General features: G+C 35.6%; 1 protein-coding gene and 1 long non-coding RNA gene across 2 annotated transcripts; one reads left to right on the top strand and one right to left on the bottom strand.

The window, feature by feature from the left end:
* Positions 1 to 505: 505 nt before the first annotated feature.
* Positions 506 to 7,953, bottom strand: LOC134749257 (uncharacterized). The gene is made up of 7 exons (XR_010128473.1): positions 7,872 to 7,953; positions 7,414 to 7,465; positions 7,050 to 7,085; positions 6,026 to 6,049; positions 5,067 to 5,099; positions 2,383 to 2,403; positions 506 to 655 (listed from the first exon to the last, which is right to left on the bottom strand). It is a non-coding gene; the product is annotated as an uncharacterized LOC134749257 (long non-coding RNA).
* A 2,521-nt stretch (positions 7,954 to 10,474) lies between these two features.
* On the top strand, positions 10,475 to 12,813 carry LOC134749247 (allergen Tha p 1-like). Its single transcript, XM_063684139.1, has 3 exons — positions 10,475 to 10,619; positions 11,167 to 11,357; positions 12,588 to 12,813. Exons 2-3 carry the CDS (start codon positions 11,174 to 11,176, stop codon positions 12,773 to 12,775), a joined length of 372 nt encoding a protein of 123 aa, XP_063540209.1. The 5' UTR covers positions 10,475 to 10,619; positions 11,167 to 11,173; the 3' UTR covers positions 12,776 to 12,813.
* The last annotated feature ends 4,247 nt before the right edge of the window (positions 12,814 to 17,060 follow it).

The raw sequence follows: 17,060 nt of genomic DNA, 5'->3' as shown, positions 1-17,060 counted from the left end.
TTGCTGAATTTGGTTTATCAAAAATAAATTAAAATAAATAAATCACTGATCGATTGAATTCACTGCCCTTCAAGTAAATAGTCGTCAATAGATGTATTCAAAATCGCATGCAATTACTTGTGACGTCTGTAGAGCCCATAATTGTTATAACTTACAACTGGTTACAAGTTGTATTTTGTAACTCATTTCTATATTCAAGGGCAATTGATATGTGTCATATGTGCAGTGCATATTTTGTTTGACAGTCTTTAGCATATAAATATCAATACATTCTTAACGTCTGACAATTCAATTACAACAAAATGTACAGCATCGTAGTGGCATCTACTTCAGCGGTCATAGATAGATAGATTATATTAGTGTTTTTTTACATAAACTACCTTTAAATAAATAAAAAATACGTTGTTATATTTATGATAATGTACTCACTTGAAAATTAAAAAGGATAGTACTGAACTATTTGATACAACTCCATGCAATTCACGTAGCCACAACAATAATGCCATTATACAGTTTTAAAACATTTAATCACGTAAATTAAGTAGTGTTTGTATTAATTAAGCATATTTTATTAAAAGTATTCTATTAGAATAGAAGTCACCTATTTCTTCTGTTCGAAGTCAGTTGCCTTCACTTCTTGCTCCGTTCGGAGGTCCTGAAATTAATATACCTATTGAACATTTTGACATGGACGTCAATTTTCTTGAAATCACGTTAAAATTTTGACTGGTCTTCCTGATTTGGACTTCCTGGACCTGATCCTTTAACCTCGTAAGGCCCAATGTGCAATACAATGCACACTACGTTTCAGCACAGACTACAATGATTACTTTAAATTTTATTATCATATTATTTTCACAATAAATTTTTAATCATTATCTTAATCTTAAATGTAATTATTGGAGATATTGGTTTCAGTCTAATAAGAACCTTTCATAAACCGAATAAAAGATGATTTATTTTATTTTATTGCTTTATTAACCAAACTAAATTTATCTATAGTCTGTCAAACAACTTTGTCAGTAGAAAAAGGCGCGAAATGCAAACTTTCTATGGAACGATCACTCTTTGCGCCTACATTTTTAAATTTGCCGCTTTTTCTACTGGCGGATATGGCTTGACAGACCATAATTTTACTATCATCATCATCATTGGCCTATAACATCAATAAAATGATGGTTTAAACAGCGTGAAAAACGCTCGACATGTTCCACTCCGTACCGAGCAGCGTCATCAGGAGCTTGCGTTGACGGTGACGGACCGGCGCAGACGGAGTGAAACATGTCGAGCGTTTTTCGACTTAAAATACGTGAGTGACCCGTTATTAATATGTTTAATATGTCTGTGTCTCACGGAAGTTTTGTTATTAAAACTAGTAAGTTTGTCCAATGCCAGTTAAAAATGGAAAAAATGGGAAAATGTTGTATGGCGTGTCTTACGAGATTATAGGCAGGAAAAAATGTGAAGTGGTAATAACAGGAATTAAGAAGTTTTGAATGATTCACGGTTAGTTTCACTAGACTTATATTGACCGGGATATAGACCGTGATTACCTTTTGTATTATTTGTGAGCTCCCGATATTTCGACGCAGTTACATGCATCATGTTCACGGGTGACTGAAGATAGCGGGTGGGTGTCAAAGTTGTGTAGACAGCGCTCTGTCTACCCTCATTCTTGCGCGTCGGCTGCGTTCACTTTCAACGTTACCAACGGTCGCATTCACACTTGTTGGTCCGGTCGCGTTCACACTCGTTGGTCTGTCCAAACACACTACACTCACGGTGTCACTACGCGTGTTTGATTCGGATATCACTGGTTTTTACACAAACAAATCACAGGATTCCACACATTTGACAGTTTAAACCCATCTTCACGATTAAAATTTTTGTATTTGTGAATTTCAACGGCTTCTCTTACCAATCTTGGTATATAGTGGCGTTCTGTCGAAATGACCTTGGGACTATGCAACTCGATCCAGTGATTTGTACCCGACTCAAGGAGATGCTGAGCAATAGCTGACTTGCGAACGTCATTGTTCTTGACCGCAGCAATGTGTTCTTTAATTCTGCAGGCAATAGTGCGTTTGGTCTGCCCAATGTACGAACTACCGCAGCTGCACTCAACTTTGTATACACCAGGTTTTTGTTTTTCCCCTTGAAAGTGAACGCAGCCGACGCGCAAGAATGAGGGTAGACAGAGCGCTGTCTACACAACTTTGACACCCACCCGCTATCTTCAGTCACCCGTGAACATGATGCATGTAACTGCGTCGAAATATCGGGAGCTCACAAATAATACAAAAGGTAATCACGGTCTATATCCCGGTCAATATAAGTCTAGAAATTAAGAAGCCTAACGATATAATTAATGCTGTAACTTACCTGGGTTGTCCACGACAGAAACTGTAAAAAAGAAACAAATATTAGGTACTACGTTTAATGGCGACAATAGGTACTAATTCTACCATTCTAACAGATTTGAATTATTCACGGTTACTTTCACTACTTATATTGACCGGGATATGGACCGTGATTACCATTTGTATTGTTTTCGAGCTCCCGATATTTCGACGCAGTTACATGCATCTCAATCATGCATTCATGAGGGTAAGCCGAGCGCGGTCTACACAACTTTGACACCCATCCGCTATCTTCAGTTATCCGTGAACAAGATGCATGTAACTGCGTCGAAATATCGGGAGCTCGAAAACAATACAATAGATAATCACGGTCCATATCCCGGTCAATATAAGTCTAATTCTAACAGAGTTGAAAAAAAATACTCAGTACTTAGTTGATTGTGTTGGTATCTCTATTTATACGAAATGGCAACTAGATAACAGAACGAATTTAAATGATGGAGCGATAATGTTTCATACGTATTTAGGTGTTCTGACCCTTCACCCTGTAATTTTGATGATGACTTATATAATGTAATGTAAGTATATCTACAGGATGGAAAAATTAATGGGTCCTGGAGGGAAAGTGCCTTAAAACCTTAAGTTAGCTCATTTTACTTAAAGGAATCTTTTATTTTTAAAAAGAAGCAAAACTGCAATCAAAGATTATTTTTTTTTCAATTTCGCTTGTCTAAAAATATTCTTGAGTACTAAGTATTCGATTATGGATTTTTTGTATGACATATTTTATGGATTTTTTGTACGACAGACGAGTGTAAGGTAAGACCTAATGTTTCTTGGAGAAATATTAAAATTAACATTAACTGTATCGACTGTAACATTAACTAACATTAAGACAATGATTAGTAGAATAAAATAGTCAGTGTTTATTTTTTGGAATTTTTAGTCGGTTCGATTCCCGGGCGAAACAAGCGATTATTTTTCACTGTATATTATATAATGGGAAGTTAACGGCAAGAGATACGATTATGTAAAATGCTATTAAGCTGCCGTAGGCACTAATCAATTTTTACCGGAGGAAAACGAGCAGACGTATCGCCTGATGGTAAATAATAACCGTCGCCCATGGACGCTGCAACACCAGAGGGGGCGCAAGTGCGTTGCCTGCCTTTAAGATGGGAGTACGCTCTTTTCTTGAATGCCCTTTGCCTTACCACACCCTTACACTTTAAAAATATCATACATTACCTACATTATTATTACATTACATAGGTAATTAGATAAATTTGGCATATAAAACAAAGAGGGGGCCTATCACATATACTTTATAAAACTATATTTACTCCGATATGAGGCTTTCGCGAATGCAGCTATACAATCGGTATTCGAAATGGATACATCACTATAGCGCGGCAAGGACTTGACAGATAGCCATCGCCGTAATGGCGTCGCCTGGTAGAGTTTCCCAAGTTATGTCTGTTTTATTGTATTAAATCCTTTATTTGATGATGATTGGTGTATTACTTTAACATTACATAGACAATGATTAGCCGGAAAACATTTACTTTATTTTTAAATTTACTTTTTTTTTACTTTGTATGAAATGAAAATGTATTAAAATGTTCGTAAATAGCCCACGCCGACGTTTTAATTTTTTAAATTTATTTTTTAATAAGTAAATTTAAAAAGAAAGAAAATGTTTTCTGGCCAATCATTGTCTATGTAAATATCGTTTTAAAAAGTATATGTGATAGGCCACCTCTTTGTTTCAAATTCGTCTATTGAAAAACATATCTAGTGCCCTATGTATAAGTACCCTTGAAAAATCAAGATTTAGGTACAGTAAGCTGCAGAGTTGAGTGACCCCTGCATATAACTTAAATTTGTTTGCAGGGGGGGTCACTGCAGCTTACTACTATGTATGTGCCATTTTCAATTAAAAGGTACCACATTGTCGCTGGCCATAAGGAAGCTCTGACAGGTTATTCGTATAAAGATACAATCCAATTTCGATCGATCCATTATGGTAAGCGACAATGTGGTACCTTTTGATTGAAAACGTCATATATGTACTACAGGGTGGGCCAGTGATAAATTAATTTCTCATCTCGATCTCTTTCGTTATTTATGAAATATAGGCAATTGAGAAACATGTCATTTAATAGAAAAAAAAAGAATTTTTTATTCAAAATGGTGCCTTACACGGGGGAGCAGCGAGCGTTTTGTATTGAAGCCTTTTTTTAAAACAATCGTTCTTATGTGACTGTTCGTCGGCGTTTTCGACTTAAAGTTTGGATTACGCAATATCCGTGAGTGTCCAAACACAAATTTAATCAAACAATGGATAGTTAGATTTGAGGCTACTGGATCGACACTAATATCTCGACGCCAAGGACGTGCACGGTCTGCGCGTACCTAGTAGGTACTACCTACTAATGAAAACATCGAACGGGTGAGAGCCTCTGTGAGAGCGGATGCAAGGAACTCAACGCGTAAACGAGCTACGGATTTGGGGTTGTCCAGAACAACTTTACGACGACATCTTGATGATTTAATTTTTAAAACGTAAAATTTATTTCTTTATCCCAAATTCTAATTATATTTTTTATTTAAAAACATAAAAATTGATTATTTATTGAATTTTTTTAATGCATTTTTCATTGGCCCACCCTGTATAAATAGTACGTATGTAAATTAGTTTGTTACCTTGATGGTCTCCGTCTACTACATGTACGTAGCCTGTGACAAATAGAAAAACAAAATTTTAATATTATTTATATAACATTAGTATACAGGGTGATCACTCCAAATGGGTCAGAAGGGAGAAGTCAGAAACTATAGCGACATCTGTTCTTAGGAACTTAGGAACCATGGCGTCGATTTTATATTTAAGAATAATGACATTCAAACATATTTAAACTCTCATACATAACCGGAAATCGAACCTGGTCAATATTATTTATGTATAGAAGAAGAATAGAAATAATTTATTCGTTAGCACACACAAATAGAAAATTATACAAAACAGAGAAACATAAATAAAAAGAAAAAGTGCCACGAAATGGTCTCACCTCAGCATGTTGCTGGCGACTTCCAGCCCTGATCTTCCGGTGAGACCATCCGGTGAAAACAATCACGACAGGTAACAAGAAAAACAACAAAATTAATATATAATATAACATACAAAAGACAGAGACAGATATGTGTTAAAAATACATATTACAATAAACGCTATCACCACGTACAGCTGTTATATCCGGCCGAACTCAGCTTGTCCGTACATTATGCCTAAGATTATAACTAGCGCCATGCGGCAGATACGCAAACTAAACTAAAATGACAGCTAAGACAGGTCGATTTTATCAGAACTTCTCTTTGATTAGAACAAAAGCAAGCAAGCAAGCATGTAGGTAATCGCGTGTAGTATTTGTTTGTATAATTGATCCTGAAAGTATAATGACCACATTTTGCTTTGAAATGTATGTATGTAATTTATTATTAAATCTAAAATGGAAGCCATGGTTCCTGAGAACAGATGTCGCTATCTCTCATAGTTTTTAACTTCTCCCTACTGACCCATTTGGATTGATCACCCTGTATATTACTCATGATATTCAATCTAGATAAGCTTTAGAAAGATATATGTATGTGTATGTATCATTTACCTGGGTTGTTATCAACGACGTTCACTGAAACAAAGAGGTTTGTTATTACATTTTCAACGTGTTTAATTAAAACATACGAGTCAAAATCGTCTACTATTCTCTAATGGCTTTAACATAAATAGTAAATAAAGTATGGTATTACTTTTAGCGCATTGTCATATCCGCTACTAGTGTTATTGAATGTACCTGCCGATGTTAAATAAATCTCTGTTGGTACTTATAGTGACTAAAATGGTTTTAGGTTCTTATATTGCTGTAATTTACATGCCACCGTGGTCCAGGAATGATGTCAAGTTCTAGGATAATAAAAAAAAAATGAAAAAAAAAAAAAAAAAAAAAGTTTATTGTGCAAATTTGAGTATACAATAAATCACAACCCTATGTCCTGAGCTAGGAAACCCTGTGTTGTTAATAAACTGAAATAAGTATTTGGCAAAAATTTCATTTTTCGCTGACTGTACTTTCCACAGGCAACTAATACTCATCGTGACAATTCTAAAAACTCCAATCACAATTACAGTAGTTTTGGAGTTTATCGCGAACATACAGACAGACGTGGAGGGGGACTTTGTTTAATAAGATGTATAGATTTAATTTAATGTGATCTTTTGAATTATATTTGTAATTGTAATGATTTTAGTTTATAATAAATAAAAATAATAAAATCATTTAATCCAGATAACATTGATCCATAATTAAAACATACATAAAATTTGCAATAAAAAAAAATAAGATTAAGTATAAAAGATAGATCCATTAAAATTAAATTGACTAAGCATTTGTTTAATTTTAATTAATTTATTTAAACTGTAATGTATATAATGTTTTAATTAAAAAAAAGGTGGGCGAAATCGTATCTGCGAGGCCCTTTTCTTTCATTGTGCCGGAAGGGGCCTCGCGAGAGGCCCCCCTTGGGGCGCGAGGCCGTGGGCGGCGGCCCACTTCGCCCACGCCTAGCTACGCCACTGCTTACAACCCGCCTCAGTTAAACGGTAGTCCTATAATAGTATAATTAGGTATTTACCTCCACCGCCTCCCGCATGATCAACCACGTTCACTCCTGCAACAATAATAATAAGTCATTAAATAATCGAATTTAAACTATCGTGAGACATATTAACTTAGCTAATAGTTACGTTGCGCGAGTGACTAATACGTGAGTGAAAAAAAGTCGTTAAATACTAAAATACCTATTTATTTACTCGTTTATCCTTTTTACCGCGCAATTATTTCTGACTTATATTTTTGATTAAAACCTACCTACATAGGTATTGAGACGAATTTGGAGGTAAAAACAATGAAAATAAGTGAATATATTAAAGCTTATTACTTCGCTTGCTAAGCTAAATATTTCGTATTTTAATTGGATTATTAATAAAATATTTTACCTTGAGGATGCGCCTTCGTGATCGCGAACAAAGCGACCAGCAGCAAAACAAACTGGAAACAATTAATTATAGGTGGTATTAAATGTATACAAAATATTTTTTTTTTGCTAAAACCCTAAAACCCACACAAAAAACAACAACTTAAATGATAAATTAAAGTATAAATTTTAACGAAAATTTCACAAACCGCCGATCGAGTTTCTAGGTCAAAAACTGGATTTTAAATGGTAGAATTATTTATGTATACGTACCGTATACCTATGTCATAAAAACAATTTGTTGACAATAAAACTACGAATAACCGTACCTAAAAATCAGTATTTTTTAATACGTATACACATAATTTTGATCAATTTGCTATGTTCATCATCTAGATCGCATATATAAAATTCTACCAATCATCAACCCTTGACAGCTTAATGGTTACATTTTCAAATTTATTTTACAAAAGTACTTACAGTAATTTTGTTCATGGCTATAATTGTGTATTGCTCGAACACAAATATTAGTCTGTGACTACACAGGTTCAACAAATCTTTTATAACGAGATAATAGTCAATATTTACTTATTTAAACATACGGATAACCTCTGACCACATGCCGCTGTTAGATTACGTCTTGAAGCTCTCTACGGGATTATAGGCCAAGCAATAAGAAGGTATAGAGGGAAATGTTAGCAACACAATTTATAACTTCGTAGCTTTGTTTGGACTAGTTAAGAGATGAACATATCAAAAGCCCCGGCCGTAACCCTGGTGCTGAGGAGGAGAGGGGGGGTTGGAAGGTTAAATTTTTCGGTTTTTCGATTATATCTCGGAAACTTGGGTCTGAGCGACATAGCCACTTATATAAAATGAAAAGTGATTTAATTTGTTATAAGTTTTATTAGGTCAATTTTTTTGATATCTTGTATAGTTTTAGAGATATCCGCTCTTGAAAGTTTATTAGGGCTCTCATTTTTATCTTGATTATCTACATCAGTAAAGCTGCTAGGCCGGGTTTGGTAACGTTTTCGTATAAATCGGGGGTGCTGAAAGTATTTATGGTATCAACATTGACACCTTTGTGATCAGTGATCAAGTCGCTCAGACGCATAGTTTCCGAGATATAATATATATTGGTAACGAAGAAAAAAACAGCGAATACATGAGTTATATTTAAATGACTGCATGTGTATTTGTGTAAGCTATAATAATGATAATGCTTTGCCTTACATGTTAAACATTGTATATATTATGACTAGTTTACAATTGATATACCTGATATACACACTATGCTTTTAATCACATTTGATGGCTTGCTTTAAGAACGAAATGCCCGAATTAACTGCCAAGATAGAATCAAGCTAATCAATAAATATTGAACGAATTGCCTTTAAACTAGGTACGTAAGTTAATTCTTACATAATTTATTTCTAATGTAGAAACATACAAAATATGACAATGTACAAGCGCCTGCAGCAATACTTAGAGCATACCGAGCCATTTAAACACTAATAATCACCAATCAGTTGTAGGAGACATAGAAATATTATAACAGTACAAATTATGTCTTCCAAAAAGTAGGTTTTCTACAGATTTTGTTTTACGTGACCTATTGCGTTCGTCCTTCCGACCTTAAAAGGCTGTAGGTATATTGTTCATCAATATGTATATTATACCTTTAAACGAGCAATCTATCTATGTATATTTATATATTTCGTGGATCTTGGAAACGGCTCTAACGATTTCAATAAAATTTGCTCTATGGGGGTTTCCGGGGGCGAAAAATCGATCTAGCTAGGCCTTATATCTGAGAAAACGCGCATTTTTGAGTTTTTATATGTTTTCTGAACAAAGCTCGATCTCCCGATATTTATAGCTAATAGGCAGTTAAAATGTTTACATAACTAAGCACCTAAAAATAAAAACAAATACTAAATTACTTTTGTATTTGCTGTTTCTTAAAAATAAAAAATCTTAAATATACGGCATAATTAACATTTAAAAAAAGTAATAGAAACTGGTCAAGCGTGAGTCAGTACTGATCTGTGGAAACTTGTGAAAATCAATACCTACTTTAAAAAAAAAGTAATAGTAACTGGTCAAGCGTGAGTCAGTACTGATCTGTAGAAACTGGTGGAAATCAATACCTACTTAAAAAGTACTAGTTTACATTTCTTTGTAATGATACAATTCTGGCTAGAACTATAAATATCAATTATATTCATAAGTATTTTTTTGGTTCTCAAGAATTCAATATTCCGGTGTTATAATAAATCTTTTTTTTAATCAACATGTTTACTACTGTATCTCGCATAAGCTATTCTTGATCACTTAAATATCGCAGTCAAAATAAAGTCAACACGAATTCGGAGAATCGTTTAATACTTGATAAATGACGGCCGTCCGTGAGATTTTGTTGGAAACTGGCAATGAACCTTCATGATCAATATTATCATACTTTTCCTCCTTATCTCCAATGCTTATTGCTATTGATATGTTATTTATATTTTGATTAGTAGGTTTAAAAGTTATCAAATCATTATTTCGATCATGGTAGAAATAGGAACCAAAATTTTATTGTATGTACTTATACCTAACTATTAAATAAAAAACCGGCCAAGTGCGAGTCGGACTCGCGCACGAAGGGTTCCGTACCACTACGCAAAAAACGGCAAAAAAATCACGTTTGTTATATGGGAGCCCCACTTAAATATTTATTTTATTCTGTTTTTGGTAATTGTTATAGCGGCAACAGATACATCATCTGTGAAAATTTCAACTGTCTAGCTATCACGGTTCATGAGATACAGCCTGGTGACAGACGGACAGACAGAAAGCGGAGTCTTAGTAATAGGGTCCCGTTTTTACCCAAGCCACCCTTTGGGTACGGAACCCTACTAAACTGCCACAGAGCTCTAACAATCTTTAAGAAGTGTCACAAATATAATTATATCAATTATCACGTGGGTACAAATGCAAACTTTGCAGATCTGCGTCCGTATCGGTACTTGACACGTACCATAACATAACTTAGCCGCGATATCTCGCGTCAGCATTTGATAATGGACATTGCTTTATTTACCCACGTTCAGTTTGCCGATCAATTTAGTTTGCCAGGTATTGACTTGAGTGCTTAATATATAAGGTTCTAAGTAGGTTGTTGGGACAGTAGTGCTATAGGATAGGGAGGTGATAGGTCAAAAAGGATTCAATCAATTACTGGTATGTAAATATTCATAATTTTTAAGTTTGTATGATGTAGCTTTTTAAATTTACTTCTAGCTTTAGTGAAGGTAGGAGTACCTTACTAAATAGGTACTTACTTAAATTGTTTGACAAATCAACGTTACAAATAAATAAATTATTTAATCACTAGGCACTGATATAATTGTTTTTGAAATGTAATAAAAAATCGAAGGAGGTAAACCAGACGTGCCCCAATTTGAGATACTTTAAGTATGTGCTTTCAACGTAACTCAAAACTGCTTAATAATCTTGACTTTATAATCATAAGAATCTGGAAATCGAAAACACAATTAGTATTGTTTAGCCATAATTCTAGAATGTCAACTTATCAAATTGATCCCTACCTAAATGCAAAAAAAAATTAACTCATAAGTTTAATTGTGTGATTTTCCTAGCTCAGATAGAAATCATTAAAAATACGTACTTTATAAAATATAATTAACCTAATGTTAAGTGTATGACTACGTTTTTCTAAATAAAGAATTATTATTATTTTTATAGTAACTATATTTTATTTTTTCAGAATAATCATGAAGTTAGTAGTAGTGTTGTGCATACTGGCGTTGGCAGCGGCGCGCCCTGATGAGGGTTACAGCAGTCGATATGACAACTTCGATGCGCAGGAGTTGGTAGACAACGTGCGCTTGCTCAAGAGCTACGGTAACTGCTTCTTAGACAAGGGGCCTTGCACTGCCGAGGGGAGCGACTTCAAAAGTAAGTTACTTATCTACATATAAAACTATAACTACTATATCTACGTAATATTTAAGTAACCTCTGGTAATCTTTTTTTATTGGATAAAGGTACAGAGTCTCGCCTGATGGGAAGTGCCGATACGATCTAGGTTGGAGCATGCTCTCGATTTGAAAAGATCCAAGTTATATAGGTAGTCGGCATAACGATAAACAAGCTAATTTTAAGCTAAGCTAATTTTCTACGGTGTTCAAGGTTCTGCAGTTTAGCCTCTTCCAATCCTGTAGCTCCAATGAGCTTTCTACCGCGTTTGTCAGTAGAATCTAAGGCGGCTGGTTGATATTTGGCGGATCCATCCCATCTGTGCCTTCTTTAAAGCTGTGGCAAGTGCTTCCAGGGTAAGGAGCATTGTACTGCCCTCACAGCAGCGCCGTGGTCGATAACGTATAAAAAAATTATAACCTACAAATGTGTTAAAAACCTTTGATATTTTTAGGGTTCCGTACCTCAGAAGGAAAAAAACGGAACCCTTATAGGATCACTCGTCCGTCTGTCTGTCTGTCTGTCCGTCTGTCACAGCCTATTTTCTCCGAAACTACTGGACCAATTAAGTTGAAATTTGGTATACATATGTAAGTTTGTGACCCAAAGTCGGACATGTAACGCAAGCAAATGAATTTTAAACATGGGGGCCACTTTTGGGGGTTAAATGAGAAAATTAAAAAATAAAGTTTTTCAAACTATATCGTTTTACATATCAAATGAAAGAGCTCATTGTGAGAATCTCAAATATATTCTTTTTATAATTTTAGGATAAACAGTTTAGAAGTTATTCAAGAAAATATACAAAAAATGACGATTCCCCCCTTTATCTACTAGGTCAAAAATTTTGAAAAAAATATACAAAATAGATCTTTACCTATAGATTACCGGAAAACCTATTAGAAATGCACATTCAGTCAAGCGTGAGTCGGACTTAATTACTTAGTTCTTGATCCGACCCCTACGGGTCTTTTAAATACATTTCACATAAAAAATACATTGTTTAAATTGTGTAATGTACGGAACCCTTGGAACGCGAGTCCGACTCGCACTTGGCCGGTTTTTTTTATAAATTCTCATTTAACAATGTGTTTTGTCTGTAGATCTTCGAGGAACAATGACAACAACTGATTTTGAGTTTGATGAGATTATTCAGATTTGACAGAACTGACAGAAAATACCTCCTATATACGTTCCTCATTTCTACAGAACTCATCCCCGATGCCCTAAAGACGAGCTGCGCGAAATGCTCGCCGAAGCAACGCCACCTTATCCGAATTGTGACCAAGGGCTTCCAGACCAAGCTGCCTGAGCTGTGGAAGGAACTGGTCGCCAAAGAAGATCCCAACAACGAGTACCATGACGCCTTCAATAAATTCCTCAGCGAATCTGACTAGAGCGAAAGCAGACATATTACCTACCTAAATTAATTCTTGATAGCATTAAAGAATCAGTGCGACAACGCAGATATACCTACTGCGTGCTTGCTGTACCGATTTTATTTGCCAAGTCAATGGGGGCTTAGACTTTGGTCTCCTATTGATGTAGTATGCTGCGTACATAGGTGCAGCGACTACACACCAAATAGGTATTAGAGAAATACGTACAGGGGCCCATTTCTCAAACGGTATTAGACTAATATTATTTGTCAACTAACTGTCAAGTCGTATGGGTTACCATGGCAACACACTAATAATACTAGACTAATACCGTTCGAGAAATGGGCCCCAGAAACGCAATGTATATTGTGCCAAACGTACCGATCAAAGGGGAAACCAAGGCGTTGAAAACATGTCGTCCCCGTTTTAAGTTTATTTTATGATTCATAACTACTTATGGAAACTATAAATCGTATATACAGATGTCAATCACAATGAAAAAATCAACGATGATCAACTCTGGTCAACGTGGGACTCGAACCCACATCCTTGGATTGCCGGTCCAATGCGTTACCAATTGCGCAAGTTGGGTTCGAGTCCCACGTTGACCAGAGTTGATCATCGTTGATTTTTTCATTGTGATTGACATCTGTATATACAATTTATATTTTGTAATAATGTGGTACGTCCCACAATAAAAAAGGAAAAATATATTAACATTTACTTATGGAAACTTTGTTATTAGAGAAAAGTAATTCTACTATGAACATCACAGGTATTTTTTAAGTTATTAAATTATTTTTGATTTTGATTTTTTATTTTGGAGGTGTGTTTTCTTTTGTTTTTAATTTGAAATAAATTAATATTTTATAAGTAATACATTTTATTCTTATTAAAAGACACACAACCAGTGCAGCCTGAAGTTATACTGCTATTTGCTTAAGCTATAGCTTTTACCTACTTTGGTCAGTAAGACTTATTGATAATATTACCTATGTCCATTACATTTCACCTCAGTTGTTTTCAGAATTTTTAATGTAGGTTTTACCTATATAAGCAATGCTGTGTAAATCCTTACTTGTCACTTTTACGTAATGGCAATAATACTGTGTATGAATTCGGGTTATGTAGATACCTAGAATGCAAATTTCATGTTCCGATTATGTAATGTAACCTCACTCAAGTCTTACCGTCATCTTTACCGACTATATGTATTTTTCCTAGTTGACTAGGTAAACCCTTATATACCTAGCGCCACTTGCACCATCCCACTAACCCGGGGTTAACCGGTTAAACCGTTAACCCCGTGTTAAATTGTACTGGTAACCATGTTAACCCCAGGTTTAACCGGTTAACCCAGGGTTAGTGAATGGTGCAAGTGGCCCCTAGTCAATTAGTAAAGGTATAATATTTATAACGTCGGAATGCATGTATCTTAATTCTTTGGTGTATTGTGCAATAAACTAAAATAAATGTCTTAACACATCCTTAAAATGTACTTTGTACATACAAGTCATTTCTAACAAAAATAATGCTAACAAAAAGCAATAAATCACACATATTATATGTGAGGATCTTTAAACCGCAAACACAATAGCCTATATAAGTTCTATAAGCGCTTCACTGAATCACTTTATGCCGTCAAAAATCATAAAATATATTATAAATTACGTCAGTAATTCTTTGTCCCTGTAAACGACATTGTACAATCGTACATCGTACCTACGTGTAATAGAGGATACAAAAAGAGGCCCAAAAATACACTGTTTTCCGACTGCAGGTTTTAAAAATTACCAAGAAATACTTTGAGAATACTTATTTCACTAATAACGGCGAATTAAAACTCGACTTTGTTTACTTAAGTTTAGAGATTAAAATTGAAGCATGCAAATGATAATGATATGAGTTTTTGATAGTTATCTCTGGATTAATCATTTAGTTTTTCTAGTGTATGTTCATTATGTTGTGACGTGCTCGGCTGCTCATATGAACACGTCTCAAAGATCAAGACTTAAGCAGGAAATATATAAAGCTCATACAAACAATTGGATAAACAGTTTAACTTGTACATTTGCGGCGACAGTTCTAAGCAGGTAAGTGTTAAAACTTTATTAATATTTATCATATATTTAAAACATTCCCTGTCTAATACTCCTCTCTACCAATCATATTATTTAAACTGGGTGGCCAGTGGACCACGGGCTCCCATAAAATGCAAGTGAGAAACTTATAAAAGTTTAGAAGGACAACGTGATTAGACTACCGGCATACCGGTAATCTTACAGGTGCTTTGATAGATTTATATGTTGATATGTATGTAGGTACTCTTAGGCACACTTTCACCATCCGAGGTTAAGCGGTAAAACCATTAACCCAGTATTAAATTGTACTGGTAACCATGGTAACTCCAGGTTTAACCGGTTATCCCCGGGTTAATGGAATGGTGCAAGTGGCCCTTGTATTTTACTTTTCCTGTGAGTCAAAATAGTGGTACACTAAGTATGAATATTAAAATGTAGACACCTAGTTCCATAAAACAAACCTGTTAAATTACTGAAGCCATAAAATATCTCCATTTCTATCGCTATTATAATCTAGTGAAAAAATGATACTGTCATAAGAAAAACACACTTCACTACTTGATTGTTTCTAAGACTCACTTTCTAGAATGTATTGCTCTAAAAGGTGGTATACGTACAAACCATTACATACATACCGTTTAAAGGAAACTGCTAGGTTGTAATATGTATACAGCAATAGTGTACCTACCGTACCCTACCTACCATATATTATTTTTTGGCTAATCATTAGAACAGCCATTCTCAAAGTGTGCTCCGCGGACCCCTAGGGCTCCGCAAAGACTCTGTAGGGGCTCCGCGAGAAAAAGCGAAAACAAATCGATAGCCAGCTCTTCTATGTATATCTCTGGTCCACAGTGAAAAACTATTTTTTTTATTTGGGGCTCCGACAAATATTTCGATTTCCAAAAGGGTTCCGTCGCCACAAAAGTTTGAGAACCGTTGCATTAGAATTTTTTTAATGGCTGCCAAAATGAAAAACCCATTACAATTCAGAATTTCTTGCGTAATGCAGCTCATTTTTATCACTATCATTTTTATCACAGGCTTGTCACCTATCGGATGATAGGTCAAACAATTAACAAGAGTCATGCTAAATTGCTCTTCTTTGTATTCTTAAATTATTGCAAACTTTTAAACGGTCTTAGCATAGACGGTGGTCCTGGGTTTGATTTCCGGTCGGGTCATTATTTTATTTGTGTCACAATTACAAAATATAGTAGTTCCTTAGTTATGCATGTGTGTATATCATCACACGGGCACTAAGGGCTTTTAGTACTTATCCATACGAAAAAATTATGTTCACAAATCTCGGCATGATAGTTCATAAATTAGTACTACGTAAACGAAATTAATAACTAGCTTAAATCTAAAATAGGCCCTTGAGGCATTGTACTAAGGATGCTGGCGGCATTTCCCCGCTGTATCGCAATGCTGATACGTTGTGCGAGAAAGCCGCCAGCTCTTCGGTCACCAGTTACGTCAACCAGACGCTTCGCGATTTCTGCAAACAACTTATGCGCGCTGGGACCCCATGGACCTAGAGTTTCAACTCCAAATGGAACGAAATGATACTCTCTACCGAGGCTCTTATATTTATTACGTTTTAAAATTTCGGCGCTTTCCGCCGCTCCGCCCGCTTTTACATTAGTCCGTTGGAGGTGGGACGGTGCCAGTGTGTCTACGCAGGTAGCATCCCACACCAACATCCGTCCCAAGCTCCAAGGAACCAAGGACATCCCATCGGGCCTCTTGCCATCATCTCTGATAATGCCAGTCGGCTCAAGAAGAGCGGGTACATTGATGGTGGCAAGAGACCGACGGATTATGTCATTAAGCGACGCATGTCTTGAAAAACGGCCGGCACTTTTTTGACAAGATAATCCATGGTGTCCCAGTCGGTCCACGTCCGTGCCACAAGAGCATATGTGTGGCGTACACACCGAAACCCCGAGTCGCAAACCAGTCGCCAGTCTAAGGGAGGCCGGATCCAAGAAAGTACCAGTATTAGGCGAAGGATGGGCATGTAGCCAGTAACCCGCTTCCCGGGCTCCGACCGCCAAAAGCCTCGCGCGGTCTGGACCTGTACAGTTGTTTAGGAGAATATTGTAAGTAAGTTCGATACAATACAAACACATCGTTTATTTGAAAAAAAAAATTGTTTTCTGTTGGAAAACTTAAAATGATATACTCGTTAATAATAAAATCAAAACACTAAAGCGAGA

This window comes from Cydia strobilella, chromosome 18 (genome assembly GCF_947568885.1).
Source record: "Cydia strobilella chromosome 18, ilCydStro3.1, whole genome shotgun sequence".
NCBI lineage: Eukaryota > Metazoa > Arthropoda > Insecta > Lepidoptera > Tortricidae > Cydia > Cydia strobilella.
This window is presented reverse-complemented; position numbering and strand designations above follow the sequence as displayed.